Here is a 20,789-nt window from a genome sequence, read left to right on the forward strand (position 1 = left end):
CACTACAAAGTTAGTTCGAACTAACAGACGTTAGTTCGAACTAACTTTCATAGGCGCTACACTAGCGCTCCGTTAGTTCGAACTTAATTCGAACTAACGGAGCGCTTAGTTTGAACTAGGTAAACCTCATTTTACGAGGATTAAGCCTAGTTTGAACTTACTAGTTCGAACTAAGGGCTGTGTAGCCCTTTAGTTCGAACTAGTGGGAGGCTAGCCCTCCCCAGGTTCCCCCTGGTGGCCTCTCTGGGCACAACCAGGAAAACTCTTCTCCTCTCCCACAGCCCCGGGGCCTTAAAGGGGTAGACTCTGGCCAGACGGCACTGGAGTCAGCCAGCCCTGCCAGCAGTCTCTGCCCCTGAGCCAGTGGCCCCACAATGAGCCAGGTAGCCAGTGGCAGTGAGCCGTCCCCTGCCCAGTCCCCGAGCACCCAGGGGCCAGCGAGGGGCCGTAGACGGTGTGCGGCCTCCTGGTCTAGTGCGGAGGTCATGGACCTCATTGAGATTTGGGGGCAGGCCCCCAATGTCCATGATCTCCGCACTAGGAGGAGGAACGCGGCCGTTTACGGCCGCATAGCAGCCGCCATGGCCAGCAGGGGACACAGGCGCACCCAGGAGCAGGTGCGAATTAAGTTAAAACAGCTGCAGCAGGGGTACGCTAGGGCCACAAGGGGAGGCGCCGATGCAGGGGCTGCCACTTGCCCCTACTTCGCTGCCCTCCACCAACTCTTGGGGGGCAGGGCAGTCCGTGTCAGCCCGGGGACAGCGAGCCAGAACCAGAGGGCCCTGACCTGGGCGCACCGGAGGGGCCACCGCCAGCTGTTCCAGCAGGGTCGTCCAGGGAGATCGTACTGGGTAAGTACTTTGAATTAAGTAGTTCGGGGGGGGGGGGGGGGAGGTGGGAGGGAGACCAGAGACCGCGTGCGTGGGCCATGCCTTCCACGGATCACGCAGACACCTGTGCACGTGCGAGCACGTGCCATGCCACCTTTGGGCAGGTGGCTCCAGCTGCGTGACACCCAGGGGCCATTGCCCAATAGACTCATGCTTGTGCAAAGAGACGTGACATGCTCCCGACCCCGGAGCAGGACCCAGCAGGATGCTTTCCCTTCACATGTCCCCTCTACACGGAAGCAGGGGACATCTCCCCATCCTCCCCGCCGCCCCGGCCACACTATACATGGCACAGGGACATGGGTGCGGTATTGGGGCAGCTCTCAGTCCCGGGGAGAGCCAGACATCCTGACCATGGCCTCTGTACAAGCACAGCGGCTGTGACGGTGCAGGACACGGTCACGTTGCGGAGTTGGGGAGGGGGCTGGGCATCATCCTCTGCGTCCCCAGGGAGAACTGACCCCTTCTCTTCTTTCTCTACAGCAGCACCAGCTGCTCGTGCAGGGCGCACCACCCCGCCCGGGACATGCTCCCGCACCCGCGGCCTGCTCCGGACCGCCAGCACGGAGCAGGAGTACCGGGACCAGCACCTGGGGGCCCTGCGAGCCGTGCACCGCACACTACAGGCCTGGATGCGGGAAGACCTGCAGGTCCGCCACAAGCTGCTGGCTGAGTTCCGAGGGCTGAGCACCAACCTGCAGCTCCTGCTGCAGAGCATGGTGCCCCGTGCTGGTCCTGTGCCTGCTGCCCCCCCAACTGCTGTCCCTCCTCCCACTCCTGCCCCCCTCCCACCTCTTCCTCCTCAACCCCCACAACCTCTTCCTCAATGTCCACACCCCCCACCTCAACCTCCGCACCCTTCACCGCATCCCCCCGGGGACGCCGAGGCCCCCTCCCTCGCCGTACTGGGAGGCGGTTGGCCCGGCGAGACCCCCACCCCTGATCCTTCAGTTTCCCCACCCCCTCCTTTCCCTTGCTTCCCCCTTTCAGCTCCATCCTCCCAGTTTCCCCCCTCCCCTCTCCCAGCCTCTCTCTTCCCCTCTCCCACCTCCTTTTCCCAGTTTCCCCGAGTTTTGTTAAATAAACAGAGTTTCTATTTTTGAACACACGTGTCCTTTATTTTGTACATCAAGAAGAAGGGGGGCTAGGGAAGGGTAAGTGGAAGGAGGTGAGGGAGGAATGGGGTACGAGCCCCCGATGGGGACGACTGGGCTGGCTCTGCGGGCTTCTGGGGGTGGAAGCTCTCCTGCAGCCCCCCGATTGCCCCCTCTCCCCAGATGGCAGCCTGCGGCAAGTGCAGCCGGGCTGATGGCCGAGTGGTGTGATGTGCCCAGTGTGGGTACTCCGGGCACTCCAAGCCAGAACTTATTTGTAAGCGGGGCACCCCTTAGAACTGTGTGTCCGGGGTGGGGGTCGGGACCCTTTAAGCGCAGCCCTGGGCTAGCCTGAGACAGCATCTCCACGCTCTAAGTCCTCCTCTTATGCCCTGCCGGCACTGCTTCCGGCCATCCCTAAGCCCTGTTCAGAGTCCACTCAATGTGGACTTGCTAGTTCGAATTAGCAAAACGCTAATTCGAACTAGTTTTTAGTTCTAGACGCGTTAGTTCGAATTAGCTTAGTTCGAATTAACTAATTCGAACTAAGTTAGTTCGAACTAGCGCTGTAGTGTAGACGTACCCTGTCTTTGGTCCATCCCCTCCAGGGTCCCTAGGGTTGGCCGCTGTCGGCAGACAGGCTACTGGGCTAGATGGACCTTTGGTCTGACCCAGGACGGCCATTGTAAGCTCAGGGCTCAGGGTCGGGGGTCTCAGTGGACAACCTTGATTTTCATGCACACCTGCTCCTGGGTGGCCAGGCTGGCAGCTCTCCTGCCCTAGCCGGCCACTTTCCTGTGCCTAGCGCGGAGATTGTGGACGAGCTCCACGATGTCTGCACTAGCCCAGGCGGGTGCCCGCCTCTTGCGGTCCCGGGTAGCCGCCAGCCTGGTCCCAGGAAGAGGAGGAGGGCTGGGGGGCATCGGGTGGGTGGCTCGATCCGTGCCAGGTGCAGGGTCTTCTGGCTGGGTGCTGGCAGGCTTGCACCTGGCATGAGCACCGTAGCCAGCCCCTGCCCCTTTAAGGGGTCCGGGGCCGGGAGGGGGGCATAGAGTTTCCCTGGTGTTGGCCAGTGTGGCCACCAGGGAAACCTAGGGAGGGCTAGCCTCCCACTAATTTGAATTAAGGGTCTACACACCCCTTAATTCGAACTAGCTAGTTCGAACTATGCTTAATCCTCATAAAATGAGGTTTTCCTAGTTCGAACTAAGCGTTTCGCTAGTTCGATTTAAATTCGAACTAGCGGAGCGCTAGTGTAGCGCCTATTAAAGTTAATTCGAACTAATGTCTGTTAGTTCGAATTAACTTTGTAGTGTAGACATACCCAGGAGGACACTGTAAGACAGAACAAATCTTTCCCAGTGTCCAATATGTTTCATTCAATGGGAAGGATCCCCCAAAATGCTGAATAGACTGTGTTGAAAGCAGTAAGGCTTTATCTATATAGCCGGAAGAGGAAAAGCAAATGAAGTGCTGATTAGCATTTTATTGCGCTTCATTTGCATAATCTCCTCGAATGCCTTTTGCACAAGAGGTTTTTGTACAAAAACAGGTAGTGTGAACGTGTCCATTTTGCACAAAAACTCCTTTTTGCACAAGATCCTTATCCCTCTCCAGGATAATGCATGAGGATCTTGCTCAAAAAATGCTTTTTGCGCAAAATGGATATGTCTACACTGCCTGTTTTTGTGCAAAAACCTCTTGCACAAAAGGCATCGAAGGAGATTATGAAAATGAAGCATGACAAAATGCTAATCAGCGCTTCATTTGCATTGCCTCTTCTGGCAAAAACTCGTAGTGTAGACAAAGCCCAAGTGAGCTGGTTTAAGGAGAATGAGTTTAGGATCTATAGCAATTCATCACTTTGGCTGGAAATGTATTCAGGATTATGTCCAGATGGAGCCTCTGTCACAATCTTAACCCTGGTGCAGGAATCCATACTGACCACAACTTGAATGCTAGTCCAAGGAGCCTTCCAGACCCCAACAGTAACTCTCGCTTACGGATCTCCACAAGCCATAAAGCAAATCCAAGTATGAAAAAACAAATCTGCCCATGTCCTAATTCTAATAGTAGGAGCTTTATCAGCCATGGTTCTAGCCCAGAAACCTCTGCAGAGTGCAACGCTAAACATAGCCTCATAGGGAGCCTTACCAGCCCCTACCCTAAAATGATACTGGAGGTCTGTAGTGGGGTGGCTGCCCCACTCTGGTCAGAAGGGGTTGAAGCAGGCTCGAGGGAGCCTTCACAGAGCCCTGGCCAATTAGAGATAGGTTTATAAGGAGATAATGAGATGGTGGCTTGCTGGTGCGGCCCCGTTATAAGGAGCTGCTCAGCAGAACAAAGAGCAGTGGGGTCCTGACCAAGGAAGGTGCAGGACTGATTCCCTGAGAAGTACTTTAGATAGAATAGAGCAGGAGAAGGAGGCGCCAACTTGATGCCTACCAGGCTGTGGTCTTGATACAAGGACTGAGAAGATCTAAAGGGTCACAGAAGAAGTGGCCCAGGGAGTAAGAGGCAGTAGACGAGAGAGAAGGCAGGCAGGACAACCAAAGGATCCTTCCATCAGGAGCCAGAGTAGTGGGATGGCTGGGGTCCCTTCCTTTTCCCTTGCACTGTCTCTAGCCACACTAAAGGGTGGGCTTTATAGACTGTGCCGTGCCCCGGAGATGAAGGACCACACCAGAACTGGTTTGGCCATGGTGGCAGAGGGCAAGACTTAGAACTGTTGATACGCCTGAACGGAGCAAGAGATTTGAGTGGTGGGCACTGCCGGAAGGCAGTGTCTTGAAGAGGATGCTGTGCTCTTGGGAGCAATGCAGATTCAGAGCCAGACGGTGGAGAGAGCACAGAGAGACAACAGGTGAGACCAGAAGGAGAGTCAGAGTTAATTCCCAGCATGACCTGCAGGATGCACTGCAACAGTGAGTCCCAACTCCATTACACAATCACACCAGCACCAATCACAGCTCTAGATCAGGGACCTCTACAGGGCACCGTGTGAACTATAGGCTGATGCTCTAGAACAGCGTTTCCCAAACCATGGGCCACGGCCCGGTACTGGGCCGCAGGAAAAAAATACCGGGCTTTAGCATGGCTGCCGGGAGCGGAGCAGAGCAGGGCAGGCTGGGAGGAGGATGGGGGGAAGAAGCGGGTGGCAAAAGCAGGACTGGGGGAGTGGGGCTGTCTCGGTGGAGATCTGGGCAGGCAGGCAGGTGGGCAGCCAAAGCAGGGCTGGGAGCAGCGCGGCTCTCCCATGGAGATCCAGGCGGGCGCCGAAAGCAGGGCTGGGGGAGTAGGGCTGTCCCGTGGAGATCTGGGTATGTGGGTGGGCAGGCGACGGAAGCAGGGTTGGGGGCAGCAGGCCTGTCCAGCGGCGGAGATCAGAGAGGGCAGGCAGCAGAACCAGGGCTGCATGGGGGGAGGGGGAGCTGGCCGGGGGAGATCAGGAGGAGGAGGATGGGAGAATCAGCTGCCGGAAGCAGGGCTGGACGGGGACAGTGGGACTGGTGGGAGGGCCATCGGGGGAGCGGGGCTGACCGGGGGAGATTGGTGGGTAGCGAGGGGAACCGGCCGTTGGAAGCAGGGCTGGACTGGGGAGATCGAGAAGAGAAAGGGAGGGGAGCGGGACTGACCTGGGCACATGCAGACCCTGCAGACCCTGGCAGAAGAGTGAGTCTGGCCAGGGATTCCATTTTGCCTCCCCCTCCTCCCACATACCCTCCCTGGAGTAGTTGCGAACGGCCTGGCAGGTAGACACACTCAGCGCGAGCACATTTACCAGTCAGGCAGCTAAGGACTAATACACCTAATTATAATAAAATGTACCTAATTAGAAAATACCAGGCATTTTATATATCTGGTAATTTCTCAATTTCTTTTCCAGACAAAACCTTCAAATACTGGACTGTCCAGTACAAAACCGGACACATGGCAACCCTACCCTTCCTTACACCCTCCCTCTTAGCCAGATACCCTACCCCCAATCTGCTCCTGCTCCCGCCTCCTGAAGTGCTCATGGGGCACCAGATCCCCCAAGCCCTGACCCAGGCTGGGTGGAGGATGCAGCCGGCTGAAACACTGAAAATGTATACATTTTTCATTCTTTTTTTATATGCGTTTATATTTTGGGCTGCAAAAGACAGTACTGAAAAAAACAGGTTCCAACTAAAGTAAAAAGTTTGGGAAACCCTGATCTAGCCAGCTTTCTATCCATCTTAGGGTATGTCTAGACTACATGGCTCCGTCGATGGAGCCATGTAGATTTGTTTTTTTGGCAAAGGCAAATGAAGCCGTGATTTAAATGATCGCGGCTTCATTTACATTTACATGGCTGCTGTGCTGAGCCGACAAACAGCTGATCAGCTGTTTGTCCACTCAGCGCGCTAGTCTGGACGCTCCCCTGCCGACATCAAAGCCCTTTGTCGGCAGCCCCGGTAAACCTCATCCCACAAGGAATAACGGGGCTGCTGACAAAGGGCTTTTATGTCGGTGCGGGAGCGTCCAGACTAGCGCGCTGAGCGGACAAACAGCTGATCAGCTGTTTGTCGGCTCAGCGCGGCAGCCATGTAAATGTAAATGAAGCCGCGATCATTTAAATCACGGCTTCATTTGCCTTTGCCTACAACCCTAATCTACATGGCTCCATCAATGGAGCCATGTAGTCTAGACACAGCCTTACAGTCCATTTATCCAATCCATATTCCCTTAACTTGCTGGCAAGAATATTGTGGGTGACTGTATCAAAAGCTTTGCTAACGCTGGCACTGGGGGCTTTCGGAGGACCAGAAACAACTTATTTGAATATTCATCATTTGCTTATTGAATATGCAAATATGCAAATGAATGTTACCAGTCCTCCAAAAGCTCGTGAATGGATTTACTGGTCCCCGTGTCAAAAAGTTTGGGAGACTAGGGAGGGGTAAGTGGAAGGAGGTGAGGGAGGAATGGGGTACGAGCCCCCGATGGGGAGGACTGGGCTGGCTCTGCGGGCTCCTCGGGGTGGAAACTCTCCTGAAGCCCCTTGATTGACCCCCCCCCCCCAAGTGCAGCCAGGCTGATGGCCGAGTGCTGTAATGTGCCGAGTGTGGGCACTCAGGGCACTCCAAGCCAGGACTGCTTTGTAAGCAGGGAACCCCTGAGAACTGTCTGTCTGGGGTGGGGGTCGGGTTCCTTTAAGCACAGCCCTCGGCTAGCCTGAGACAGCAGCTCCACACTCTAAGTCCTAATCTGATGCCCTGCCGGCACTGCTTCCGGCCATCCTTAACCTCAGTTCAGGGTCCACTCAGTGTGGACATGCTAGTTCGAATTAGCAAAACGCTAATTCGAACTAATTTTTAAGTCTAGGTGCGCTAGTTCGAATTAGCTTAGTTCGAATTAACTAATTCGAACTAAGTTAGTTCGAATTAGTGCTGTAGTGTAGACATACCCAGAGGGAATGAACAGAACAGGTAATAATCAAGTGATCCACTCCCTGTTTCCCATTCACAACCTCTGGCAAACAGAGGTTAGGGACACTTCAGAGTTTGGCTTTGCTTCTTTGACTGTCCTGGCTATTAGTCATAGATGGACCTATCCTCAATGAAATATGGCGTTCTTTTTTGAACCTGTTATAGTCTTAGCCTTCACACTATTATATAGTAAAGAGTTCCAAAGATTGACTGTGTATTGTGTGAAAAAATGCTTCCTTTTTTTGTTTTAAATCTGCTTCCAATTAATTTCATTTGGTGACCCATAGTTCTTGCATTATGAGGAGTAAATAACACTTCTTATTTACCTTCTCCACACAGGTCATGATTTTATAGATCTCTGTCACACACCCTCGCCCCTTAGTCATTTCTTTTCCAAGCTGAAAAGTCCCAGTCTCTCTTCACATGGAAGCTGTTCCATACCCCTAATCATTTTTGTTGCCCTTTTCTATATCTTTTCTAACTCCAACATATCTTGTTTTGAGATGGGGAGATATCTTGTTTAGATCTGCACACAGTAGTCAAGATGTGGGCATACTATGCATTTATATAGAGGCAATATGCTATTTTTCTATCTTATTTTCTAACCCTTTCATAATGATTCCCAACATTCTGTTTTCTTTTTTGACTGCCATTGCACTTTGTGTGAATGTTTTCAGAGAACTAGCCACATTGACTCAGAAATCTCTAGAATGATAACAGCTAATTTATCCCTATCATTTTATATGTATAGTTGGGATTATGTTTTTCAATATGTGTGAATTTGCATTTATCAACACCGAATTTCTTCTCCCAATGTGTTGTTCAGTTCCCCAGTTCTGTGAGATCCCTTTCTAACTCATCATAAATCTGCTTTGAACTTAAATATCTTGAGTAATTTTGCATCACCTGAATATCTGGCCGCCTCACTGTCTACCCCTTTCTTCAGATCATTTATAAACATGTTGAATAGGACTGGTCCCACTACAGACTCACTGGGGGACATCACTATTTACTTCTCTCTGTTCTGAAAACTGAGCATTTATTCTTACTAGGTCTGTCACATGATTAAAAATTGATCATGATTAATTGCACTGTTAAACAATAATGGAATGCCATTTGTTTAAATAATTTTGGATGTTTTACACATTTTCAAATTCAGGTTGAACCTCCCTAGTTCAATACCCTTGGGACGTGATTGGTCCCAAACAGGAAGTTTGCTAGATTTGGGAAATCAATGCCAGCTCCTCTGCTCCCAGCAGCTGGCCCTCGGGGCTCCTATGGTCTAGCTCCTGTCTCCACTGCTCTGGCAGTCGGCCTGCGGGGCACTGTAGTTACCCTGCTGCTGGTGGCCAGCCCCCAGGACTCCCCTGCTCTGGCCCTTGAGGTGCCACAACACCCTGCTCCAGCCTCAGGGTCCTGTGACTCCCCTGCTCTGGCTCCTCCGCTCCAGTTGCTTGGGACTCTGTTCTTCCCTGATCCAGCAACTCTTCTGTTCCCAGCTTGCTGTTTTTTCCCCTCTGAGTGCTCCGACCCCAGCGCACCCACAGGGTTACTGACAATGTTGGACAAAGGGTGTTGCTGGACCAGGAAGTTCAAATTACGGAGGTTCATAACGTGCATAATGATTTCAATTTCAACCCAGAACATAATATGCACAGTGCTCACTTCATATTTATTTTTTATTAGAAACACTTGTAGAGTAAAAAACAAAAGAAACAGTATTTTTTAAGATGCAGGACAATTTAGCACTTTAAAGACTAACAAGATGGTTTATGGTTTATCTTGTTAGTCTTTAAAGTGCTACATTGTCCTGCATTTTGCTTCAGCTACCCCTGACTAACACGGCTACATTTCTATCAGTATTTTTTAATTCACCTAAGTACTGTTCAGGGGTAAAGTAACTTAAATTTCTTACAGGTATGGGGACACTTAGGACAGTGGGCTATGGGGGGGTGCTATATGGTAGCACCTATAAGAAATTTAAGTGTGGGGTGGAGTGCAGGGGGCTCAGGGAAGGCAATTGGGCTGTGGGGGTGCATGAGTCAGGAAAGGGGGCTAGGGCTGTAGGAAGTGTAGGCATGAGGGTCGGGGTGGGGATATGTGAGAATGGGCCCAGAGTACAGTGTTGGGGCTGTGAGGAGGACCTCGGTGCAGAGGGTTGGTGTGTGTGTGCAGGGGTGTAGGAACTGGAGGAGGATGGGGGTATGGAGAGGCTCAGGGCACAGGGTTGAGATATGTGCAGAAGTGCAGGGAGGCAAGGGCACCCCTTGGGGAGGGCAGGGGCAGCTGACACCCCCTCCCATTCCCGCCAACACTGCTTGTTTCTTTCTCTTCCCCTTCTGTCAGTCTCTAGGGGTACGTCTACACTACAACGTTAATTCGAAATAACTTAGTTCGAATTAGTTAATTCGAACTAAGCTAATTCAAACTAATGGATCCAGACTAAAAAACTAGTTCGAATTAGCGTTTTGTGAATTTGAACTAGCATGTCCACATTAAGTGGACCCTGAACCAGGCTTAAGGATGGCCGGAAGCAGTGCCGGCAGGGCATCAAAGGAGGACTTAGAGCATGGAGATGCTGTATCAGGCTAGCCGAGGGCTGTGCTTAAAGGGTCCCAACCCCCACCCCGGACAGACAGTTCTCAGGGGTGCCCCGCTTGCAAACCAATCCTGGCTTGGCTTGCCCGGACTACCCACACTGGGCACATCACAGCACTCGGCCATCAGCCCGGCTGCACTTGCCGCAGGCTGCCATCTGGGGAGAGGAGGCAATTGGGGGGCTGCAGGAGAGCTTCCACCCCAAAAGCCCGCAGAGCAAGCCCAGTCCTCTCCATCAGGGGCGCATACCCCACTCGTCCCTCACCTCCTTCCACTTACCCTTCCCTAGCCCCTCTTCTTGATGTACAAAATAAAGGACAATTGTGTTCAAAAATGGAATCTGTCTTTATTGAACAAAACTGGGGGAGACTTGGAAAAGGAGGTGGGAGAGGGGAAGAGAGAGGCTGGGAGAGGGGAGGGCAACTAAAATGATCAGGGGTTGGGAACAGGTCCCATATGAAGAGAGGCTAAAGAGACTGGGACTTTTCAGCTTAGAAAAGAGGAGACGGAGGGGGGACAGGATAGAGGTCTCTAAAAGCAGGAGTTGGGTGGAGAGGGTGCATACAGAAAAGTTTCTTCATTAGTTCCCATAAAGAAGGAGTAGAGGACACCAAAGGAAAGGAATGGGTAGCAGGCTTCAAACTAGTAACAGAAAGTAGTTCTTCACAAAGCAAAGAGTCAACCTGTGCAACTCCTTGCTGCAGGAGGCTGTGAAGGCTACAACTAGAACAGAGTTTAAAGGGACGTGAGATCAAGTCATGGAGGTTGGGTCCATGGAGTGGTATTAGCCAGGGGGTAGGAGTGGTGTCCCTGCCCAAGGTTTGTGGAAGGCTGGAGAGGAATGGCACGAGACAAATGGCTTGGTCACTGTCTTCGGTCCATCCCCTCCAGGGTCCCTAGGGTTGGCCACTGTCGGCAGACAGGCTACTGGGCTAGATGGACCTTTGGTCTGACCCAGGACGGCCATTGTAAGCTCAGGGCTCAGGGTCGGGGGTCTCAGTGGACCCCCTTGATTTTCATGCACACCTGCTCCTGGGTGGCCAGGCTGGCAGCTCTCCTGCCCTAGCCGGCCACTTTCCTGTGCCTAGTGCGGAGGTCGTGGACAAGGTCCACGATGTCCGCACTAGCCCAGGCGGGTGCCCGCCTCTTGCGGTCCCGGGCAAGCTCCCGGGAGCCGCCAGCCTGGTCCCGGGAAGAGGGGGAGGGTTGGGGGGCGTCGGGTGGGTGGCTCGATCCGTGCCAGGTGCAGGGTCTGCTGGCTGGGTGCTGGCAGGCTTGCACCTGGCACGGTCACCGTAGCCAGCCCGTGCCCCTTTAAGGGGTCCGGGGCCAGGAGGGGGGCAGTAGAGTTTCCCTGGTGTTGGTCAGAGTGGCCACCAGGGAAACCTGGGGAGGGCTAGCCTCCCACTAGTTCGAATTAAGGGTCTACACAGCCCTTAATTCGAACTAGCTAGTTCGAACTAGGCTTAATCCTCATGGAATGAGGATTACCTAGTTTGAACTAAGCGCTCCGTTAGTTCGAATTAAATTCGAACTAACGGAGCGCTAGTGTAGCGCCTATGAAAGTTAGTTCGAACTAACATCCGTTAGTTCGAACTAACTTTGTAGTGTAGACATTCCCTCGGAGAGTGAGGAAGTGTGGGTCACTCACTCCTCTGCTCTCTTCCTGCACTAACCAGGAGGGAGCGGAAAGCAGGGACAGTGTGTGCTTTCCTCACTCCCTGACAGTGCTGGAAGGGGAACAGCAAACAACAAGCAGCATTGGTGGCAGGAGGGAGGCGGGGGTGGGGAAGGGGCCTTTGTCCTCCCTGCTCTCCATAAAAGGTGGTCAGGGTGTATGTGAGGAGGAGAGTGAACCCAGGTCTGTGATTCTCCTGGACCAGTGTGAGGCATGTCCTCATCCAACTCCTTTTCACTTGCCCACTGCTTAGGGTGGCAGCCTGCTGGAGAGTCCTGGGAGGCTGGCTTGGAGGGCACTCCACCGCCTCCTGCAGTGGATCACCCTAGCTGGCTCTTATCAGGGTAGTGCACCAGAGTGCATCACCTTACCGGTACTTTCACCTTTGACTGTAGTGCAATCTTTTTATCAGAATAGTTGAACTTACGAATGTAGGATTATGTACAAAAATAATTGCATTAAAAAATAAAGCAATGTAAAACTTTAGGGTATACAAGTCCACTGTGTCCCACTTGTTCAGCCAATCATTCAGACAAAAGTTTGGTTACACTTTGTAGGAGATAATGCTGCTTACTTTTTGTTTACAGGGTCACATGAAAGTGAGAAAAGGCATTTACATGGCATAGTTGTAGCTGGTGTTGCAAGATATTTACATGCCAAACATGCTAAATATTCATACGTCTTTTCATGTTTCAACCACCATTCCAGAAGACGTGTCCACACTGATGATACTTGTTAAAAAAATAATGTTAATTAAATTTGTGACTGAACTCCTTGGGGGAGAACTGCATGTCTCCAGTTCTTTTTTACCTGCATTCTGCTATATATTTCATGTTATAGCAGTCTCAGATGATAATCCAGCACATGTCATTTTAAGAATGCTTTCACTGCAGATTTGACAAAATGCAAAGAAGATAACAATATGAGAGTTCTACAAAAGCTGCAGCACTCAATCCAAGGTTTAAGACCTGAAGTCCAAAATTTCAGAGGGACAAGGTGTGGCACATGCTTTCAGAAGTCTTAAAAGAGCAAGACTCTGCTGCAGAAATTACAGAACCTGAACCACCAAAAAGGAAAATCAATCTTCTGCTGGTGGCATCTGACTCAAATAATGAAAATGAACATATGTTGGTTTGCTCTGCTTTGGCTAGTTATTGAGCAGAACTACCATCAGTATTGATGCATATCTAACCAGGATCAGGGCTGCTGTCTTTGCAAGCATAAATCCACTTTTATCAGATGTAGGATATGTCCTAACTCTAAAAAGTCTATTCCCTGTCATCATGTTGATAAATATACCTATCTCTAGTTGTTTATTCCTAGTCTCAACTGCAGTCTAGGGGACAGATCTCCTGTTCCCATTGAAGGCAATAGGAATTTTGTTACTGATATGGAGGAGTATCTGTCCCTTATGTTTTTACATTAACTGTTCAATAAATCTGACAGTTTTTATTACTTGTAGCATCATGGCTTTAGCATGCAAAATACTGTCACTGTTTCTTGTTTATCTTTATGGTCCTACTGAATGAATTAGCTTTCAAATCCTATTAAACCAATATATATTTGAATAACTCATCATAAAATATTTGTAAACCAGAATGTAGGACTTTGGCTGTCAATGTTTTACACAGTGACATTCTTGCATAGCTTTTGTACTAGTAAAAAATTCTAATGTATCTCAGTTTGTTTTCTTTGGTACTTAATATGCTAAGTATGGAGCTATTTGGATTTGAATACATATGAACCTATAGTACATAGATGAATTTGTAGGTACAGCACATGGAATCCAATACTGACGATAATTTATGAAGGTAAGAACACTGATTCCTATAATACTGCTAACTTAGTTTATGATAACGTAATTAGTTACACTAATAACACTGTTTAGGCACAGTCTTGCTAATTATGATTTTATAAATATTAATGATATCTAGCCTTTGTGTCTGATTCCCTCTAGTAGAGTCATTCATCATAGTATTTCCCTTATACCCACACTGCATTATTTTTCTTCCTTTTCCTCTTATTTGTTCAGTACTGGACATGCAGTCACTCTGAACTTGGGACTGAAATATACAATTACATCTTCAATAGTTCAGCTTGGATAAACTTTATATTTTATCATCTGGTAGCAATGATCCAATGATATAATTTTGTATTAAAGGCAATCAAATACAAAGTCAGTTATAATCTGTATCTCTTGTTCCTTTTAAATGTCTAACATAGCCAGCCAAACTAGATTACATGGGACTTAGTTTTTATTCTTTTTTATGTGACCTGTTTCAAGTTAAGATTCCTTTGAATTATTAAATGCTTCCTTAAAGCATCTTTTCATACTACCTTTTTAAAGTTAATTATTGATGTAGTGACAAGCTGAAAAGACTAAAAATTGTAATTTTCCCCCCTTTTCATTCAGAAGGACATGAGAAATGTCTTGACAATGGTTGTCTATTTAGTATAATAAAAAGGTAATACTAAGATAGAATACTGAATGTTGTTTTAGGGGAAGAATGTTAACATTACTGTATTATACAAAATGTAAATGCAATGTGTATTTATCTGACAATATCTGTTAAAGAGAAAGTTGGGACATAACCTTTTGAGCTCGGCTTTAACCACAAACTTACACAGCTGAAAAGAAAGAGATTAGATTTTTTAAACACTAATATTCTTAGCTTTAGGAATAGGATTGTCTTTTCCATAGAAGATAACATTATAATTTTCAGACCTCCACAGAAAAAAAATCACTAACCTGCCACTGAAAAGATCTCCATTCATCAGCAGAGATAAGCAGAGATTTGGAAGCATTTGACACTGCAAATCCTATTCTTTTGTAATTCTTTACTTTTACAACATTTTCAACAAGGTAATATTAGACTTTGAGAAGGAGAATCAATAAGCATGATGCATAACTGAAACCACTCTTCAGACTGATCTCCTTTAATAACTTGAAACAAAGACTTAGACTCACTGCTATGCTGAGATTTCAGGAGCCAAAAAGAACGATCTAATGATTAGGCTGCTAGTCTAGAAGTTTGGAGCCTGAATTCAAGCTCAGATGCTATACTGTTGGGTACAGCCCTGAGTGAATACTAAGTTTTGTATCTACATCTGCATCTAGATCTGCAAAATCGAACTGTGGATACCCATGGATATAAACAGAAACCTGCAAATTTGCAGGGTTCTGGATATAAAATTTGCATCAGCATCCATATCTTCAAATATTCACAGCTAATTTTTGCACAGATGGAGATATCTGTGGATATAAAGCAGATATGTGCAGATTTGCAGGGCTCTACCAATGAGTTTGATGGAACACAGCAGGAAAGATGGATCTATGTCAAACAAGATCTCCCTCATACTGGCTTTTGGGGCCATTGATGCCAGAGTGTTGCAAAAGAGTTGGAACATACTACAGATTGTGATCCAAAATCTCATTCTAATCTAAATTTTCTAATTTTTTTTAGAGATTTTCTAATATTTTTTGCTTTTGCATTTTATATTTTTTTTAAAAAAAGTCATGCTACTGTCAATGAAGTAGTAACATCATGTCAATGGTAATATGACAGCATGATGTCAAGTCAGTAATAATATGACATCACAAGTTGCCTGGTGACAATTCAGAAGGGGACAAAAGACCTCTACCAACTCATCTTGATGTCAATGTTGATAAAATATGGCCATTGAAATAAAGTATACCCATCATGTGAAACTATGCTTGAAGACAAAAACTGCTATAATTAAACAGGAATCTCAGTGTAATGGCATACCTTTCCAATCAGATCAGCAATTTTGGGTACTGGCTTTCCTTTCTGATGGCACATGGTTGCAGGGCTCTGTCCATCCCAGTCTTGAAGTTCCTCAATGCTTTTCAGATAAAGTAGGGCTCTCAGACCAGTGCAGTAGTCCTCAATCACTGTGAAATCTTGATTCTGTATGGCACTACACACCTACAAAACACACCCAATAATTAACAACAAATTTCCAAATGGAACTCTGGAATTCAAGCTGATAACAAGTACCTTGTCCCAGAGTCACCACCAATCTAGATTCTGGAACATGAACTCTCACCCCAGACACAGGAAGGCCCACCCAAGAAAATGGGAGAAGGCCTCCCCAAACAGAACTTGCTATTCAAGAAAAGAACCCTCTGTAGTGCAGGAAAACATACACTCATTCTCTTTGTATTAGTATTATAATTTGTATTGTGGTGGCACCTATCGGTCACGTGTCCTTTGTGCTTGGCACTCTACAGACATATAACAGAGATATGGTCCCTGCTCTAAAGAGCTTACCGACAACAGGTAGAAATACACCTTAAAATTTTTCCATCTCTGCTAAATCCAACTCCTGTCTATCAGACTAACTTAAAACCCAACCCCTCTCCCACAGCCCCCATTGAAATGGAATGATAACACTTGACCAAAAAAACCTCATGATGATCTATTGGTCTTTCTCCAAGGACCCAAGCTCTAGCTCACTCATCAGAATAGATGGTCTGATAGGCATCAACCATCAAAGTCCTAGTGCAGTGGTCAGCAACTTTTGGTACATTAGGGTAATCCACTGGCTGACAACAAGACATTAGTTTATGTTGATTCTCCAAAGGCATGGCCCTTTGCAGATCCCAGTGGCTGAAGTTTGCTGTTCCATTGACAATGGGAGTTGCAGGAAGTAGCAGACAGCATGTCCCTGCAATTCACGACTTTCTGCAGCTCCCATTGGCTTGGCACAGCAAGCCGAGGCCACTGGGAGCTGCAGGAAGGTCAATATATACAAAATATCTCACAGCTTACCAGCAGATTACCCGGATGGGCTGTATGCTGAAAGTTCCTCACTCCTGACCTAGTGGATATAGCATAAGCAACTAAAAGCCCAAATTCAAAGACGTCAAATATGGCAATAAGTATCATCTGATACTAACTTCAGGTATGTCAACCAGAGCACTAGGGACACCACCAACATGAACCAAGTGTAGTGTACACACACACACACACACACACACACACACACACACAAATACAAATTCAACTAGCTGAAGGAGAGGTGGGGAAAAGCTCTCCAGCCACAGGAATGATTCCCGCCTAACGTGCTGGCCCCTCATACTGCCAAGCACAGGTGTCCAAAACATGAATCAGGATCCCAGCATAAAACCATGAGATTTTCTTAAAAGGATTTTTTTAATTTGCCTTCTGGTTTTGAGCCTTTATGAGTCATATGCAAAAGTCTTCTCTGTGACCATGACGTACTTGAAAGGGGAAAAAAAAGATCCTCACATAATCACCAAGTTTAAGGAACTGGAACTTGAAAAACAAGCAAGCAAAAAATCTCTCAAACACTGTGAAACTGGCAATCCAACTGAAAAGATTTGCAATATGGGGGTGGGGAAGGGTTTGAGGATGTCTACACTGCAAAAAATAAAAAATGTGGCAATAAGTCTCAGGACCCAGGTCTATAGTCTCAGGCTTGTCCTAGTGCTCTATGAATAGCCATATAGACATCCAAGATTGGGCTAGAGCTCAAGCTGAAGTCCACAAAGAGGACAGGCTTCAGGCCCCAGCATCAGCCTGAGCTGGACAATCCATATGATTATTTTTAGCATTATAGTATGAGCCCATGTCTCCTGCACTGTGGTGTGAGGTTTTGGGGGTAGTTTTTTCCCTTTTTTTTAATTATAGACATACTTAAGTCTCTGTCTCCAAAGATCTGCTGCCACTTGGCATGAGTACTCTAGGGCTACGTCTACACTGGCCCCTCTTCCGGAAGGGGCATGTAAATTTCAAGAGTCGTCGTAGGGAAATCCGCGGGGGATTTAAATATCCCCCGCGGCATTTAAATAAAAATGTCCGCCGCTTTTTTCCGGCTTTTAAAAAAGCCGGAAAAGAGCGTCTAGACTGGTCCCGATCCTCCGGAAAAAGTGCCCTTTTCCGGAGGCTCTTATTCTTACTTCAAAGAATAAGAGCCTCCGGAAAAGGGCACTTTTTCCGGAGGATCGGGACCAGTCTAGACGCTCTTTTCCGGCTTTTTTAAAAGCCGGAAAAAAGCGGCGGACATTTTTATTTAAATGCCGCGGGGGATATTTAAATCCCCCGCGGATTTCCCTACGACGACTCTTGAAATTTACATGCCCCTTCCGGAAGAGGGGCCAGTGTAGACGTAGCCTATATTTTTAGGTCTTACAGTCTGGTCCTCTTCCAATTCAGGAGAACATGAGAAGAGAGGGGTTAGCTGAAGTATCCAATGAAGGGAAAGAAGCACCATGAAGGAGAAAGAAGCCCAATCAATACTGTACCCTTTTAAAGGGGAATCACCAATTTTCCTGCTGTACAAGACATTAGGTAATTCTGTGGAAAGAATATTAGGTATAATGCTAAATTAGTGCTTTCAATGACTGATATAAACCTTTATTTATTTGTGGATATCAAAAAAAGCAGTATTACTCCTGCATAAGACATGTATGTAACAAATAAAATAATGAAATGGTCACCTACATCAAGGCAATACAAACACACACACGCGTACCTGTAAAACTAAATCATAAGATTCACTAGATTCTTGATTTCACCACTTAGAGACAAAAGGACCTAGGTAACATATTAGTGTTTTACGCATGATTTCACAAACTAATATAAGCTGCAGTTCAGAAGAAGGAAGGCACATTTAAAAATATCATACACTGCAGCTTTGCAAGAAAAAAAAGAAATAACTATAAAATATTCACAAGAACATTTCCTATGCAGCCCATTTACATTACACAAAATCAGCTTCTCTGGAGAAACAGGGTGAGCATTAATTAGGTCTGTTATGCCTTCCATAGACTAAGAGGGGTTTTTTTCAGAGCAATTATAGAGAACATCATAATAATTTCCTCCACAGGTTATTTAACTGAGAATTCAAATGATGCTTTATTTAAACCCCTTTATTCACTAAAGGTTTTTTTAGCATATGGGTAACACTTTTATTAGTTATTCTTAAAAAAAATGTAAGAAAATACAGTTAAAAGCCATGCTACATCATGGCACTTAAAACAAGTTCAGATTCTGTTGTCAAATTCCTGAAATATTTTGACAGGATGAATACACATGAAATACCCTGGAGGATACATGTTATAACCTTATAAAAAGAGAGGCTTTTATTTTTGCCATATTATGGTGCAATATTATGAAGTCAAAGAACCTACGAAAGTGCAGAAGATGATACCAACCCCTCCCCTCAATGGTTGTTGTGATCATTTGGCCTGTAAATTTACTCTAATTGTGAGCTTAACTGAAAAAATGTGAAAGTTCATAAGATGCTTCAATAACTTATAATGAAAATGTTGATGAGAAAAGCTGAATTATTCTAAGCATAGAGCCTACAGATACAACTCCAGAACTGTGTTGAAATCATGCCCGGCAAACAACAGAATATGGTCCATTAACTAATTAATTAAAATGGAGGTGCTGAAAACTACACCTCACTGGTGGATAACTAATGAGGGTAGGGGGCTATTCCACTCCTCATTCCCTTTGTGGATTCTTAGAGAGAACTTTTTGGAGGGGAGGGTAAAGATGAACAGCCTGAGGCTATTGAAGCAAATTTCATCTTCATGACTGCCAGCCCCATTATCATGTGGAATCTGGGTCATTTTGAGAAATGCACTGACCAGAACATGCCAGATCAATGGACCTAGATAACATTCCGACTTCTACTGGCTTGAGTTGAATCTCAAACACAACCTAAGATGAAATGGGATCAGACTTCAACAAAAACAGCAGCAACAAGAAGCTGCAGCACATCTCAACCCACTTCTTTAATCACAAAGATAATTATTACCAATGTTGATGCCATCTAAAAGACTATTAAACAAGGCTTTTCCTCCTCCTAAAATTCTCTCCAGTTAAAAAGAAAGGGAACAAGGTATATTGTTAAAATAAGTCTTACTTATTACTTAATATTTCAAATGATTTAATTATTCCCCCTTTTTAGTGTCTTTAATAAAAGGTTAAAAGAATTTTTAAAAGTATGTTTGCCACAGTGCTAAGCAGGCTGAGTTCTCTGTATACCCAACCTCGTTTAATACTATTAAATGTTGGACAGTGAGAAGCACACCACCACACAGACCATGGGGAATGGAGGGGCTATGCTTCCTATCCCTTTACACACACAAATAAATATATTGAGCACTTTTATCTCAGATAACCTAAGAATAAATTATAAGGATTTGATTCTGAGTTGTATAATGTATGGGTAGCTCAGCAAGTGAAAATGCACTTTATATGATTTCACCAGGGAATGCACCTATGGAATGCATCACAGGATCAAGTTCTGTGAAACTGTTGTTTTAAATAATCTGCCTCTATTTCAAACATTTTCATTCAGATTCCATATTTCTGAAAGTGAAATTATCACTAATGTGCATTTACTAAACCAGTGATAAAGAAATTTCATAAAAACCCAGCGGGTCATCTGAAATCATCATTACAGAACACAGTAGGGCCAAATCTGGAAGACTTTACCAACACACATTTCCAGCTGGGTTCATTGGATTTTGCTGAAAGTGAGTGCTTTTAAGGGCATTGGTGGAAATACCCGCATATCAGCTTGTCACATTCTCTGCAGACAAAGCTGCAGGGCTGCCCCAAACGTAACATATTCCATATGATTTGTGGTAGACTGGAGATATCTGTGCAAAGTCCTTTTGCCCAGCACTGAGCTAGAACCCTGCCAACTCACTAGATGTGCAGTTCAATTTAAAGGCCTCCCCAGGAAGAAGTGGCAGGGAAGTAGATGACTTATTTGGAAAAGATATTTCAGTCAGGAGATATATTATCTTTTTCATATAATATCTGTGCAGTTGGGTGTTGGGGATATGACCCTCTTTCTAATCCCAATCCCAGTCCCCTCTCTCCTTACCCTAGAGTTTCAATCTTCACCTTCTCCACCATGAGCCCATGGAGAAGTTTCTTCAGAATCCAGGGTGGCAGTAAAAGATGATGTCATAGAGGTAGCATCCTATATTTTCCCACACAACTCTATGCTAGGGAGTTGCAGACAGTTTACTGTCTCTTTACAGTGCTGGAGCAAGGAGCTGGAGAAAGCC

The 20,789-nt window shown here is 46.7% G+C and overlaps 1 protein-coding gene across 5 annotated transcripts in view; it reads right to left on the reverse strand.

Annotated features, from left to right (window-relative positions):
• DPYD (dihydropyrimidine dehydrogenase) overlaps positions 1 to 20,789 on the reverse strand; it is a 680,031-nt gene that overhangs the window by 60,906 nt on the left and 598,336 nt on the right. For 4 of the 5 annotated variants that reach the window (XM_075936588.1, XM_075936587.1, XM_075936589.1 and 1 more), the window contains one exon: positions 15,478 to 15,657. The exons of the other annotated variant lie outside the window; for it this stretch is intronic. In XM_075936588.1, the coding sequence (XP_075792703.1) occupies positions 15,478 to 15,657 (180 nt within the window). The remainder of the gene's footprint in view (positions 1 to 15,477; positions 15,658 to 20,789) is intronic. 5 annotated transcript variants of the gene reach the window in all.

The sequence above is a fragment of the Pelodiscus sinensis genome, chromosome 9 (genome assembly GCF_049634645.1).
Source record: "Pelodiscus sinensis isolate JC-2024 chromosome 9, ASM4963464v1, whole genome shotgun sequence".
In the NCBI taxonomy this organism is placed as follows: Eukaryota; Metazoa; Chordata; order Testudines; family Trionychidae; genus Pelodiscus; species Pelodiscus sinensis.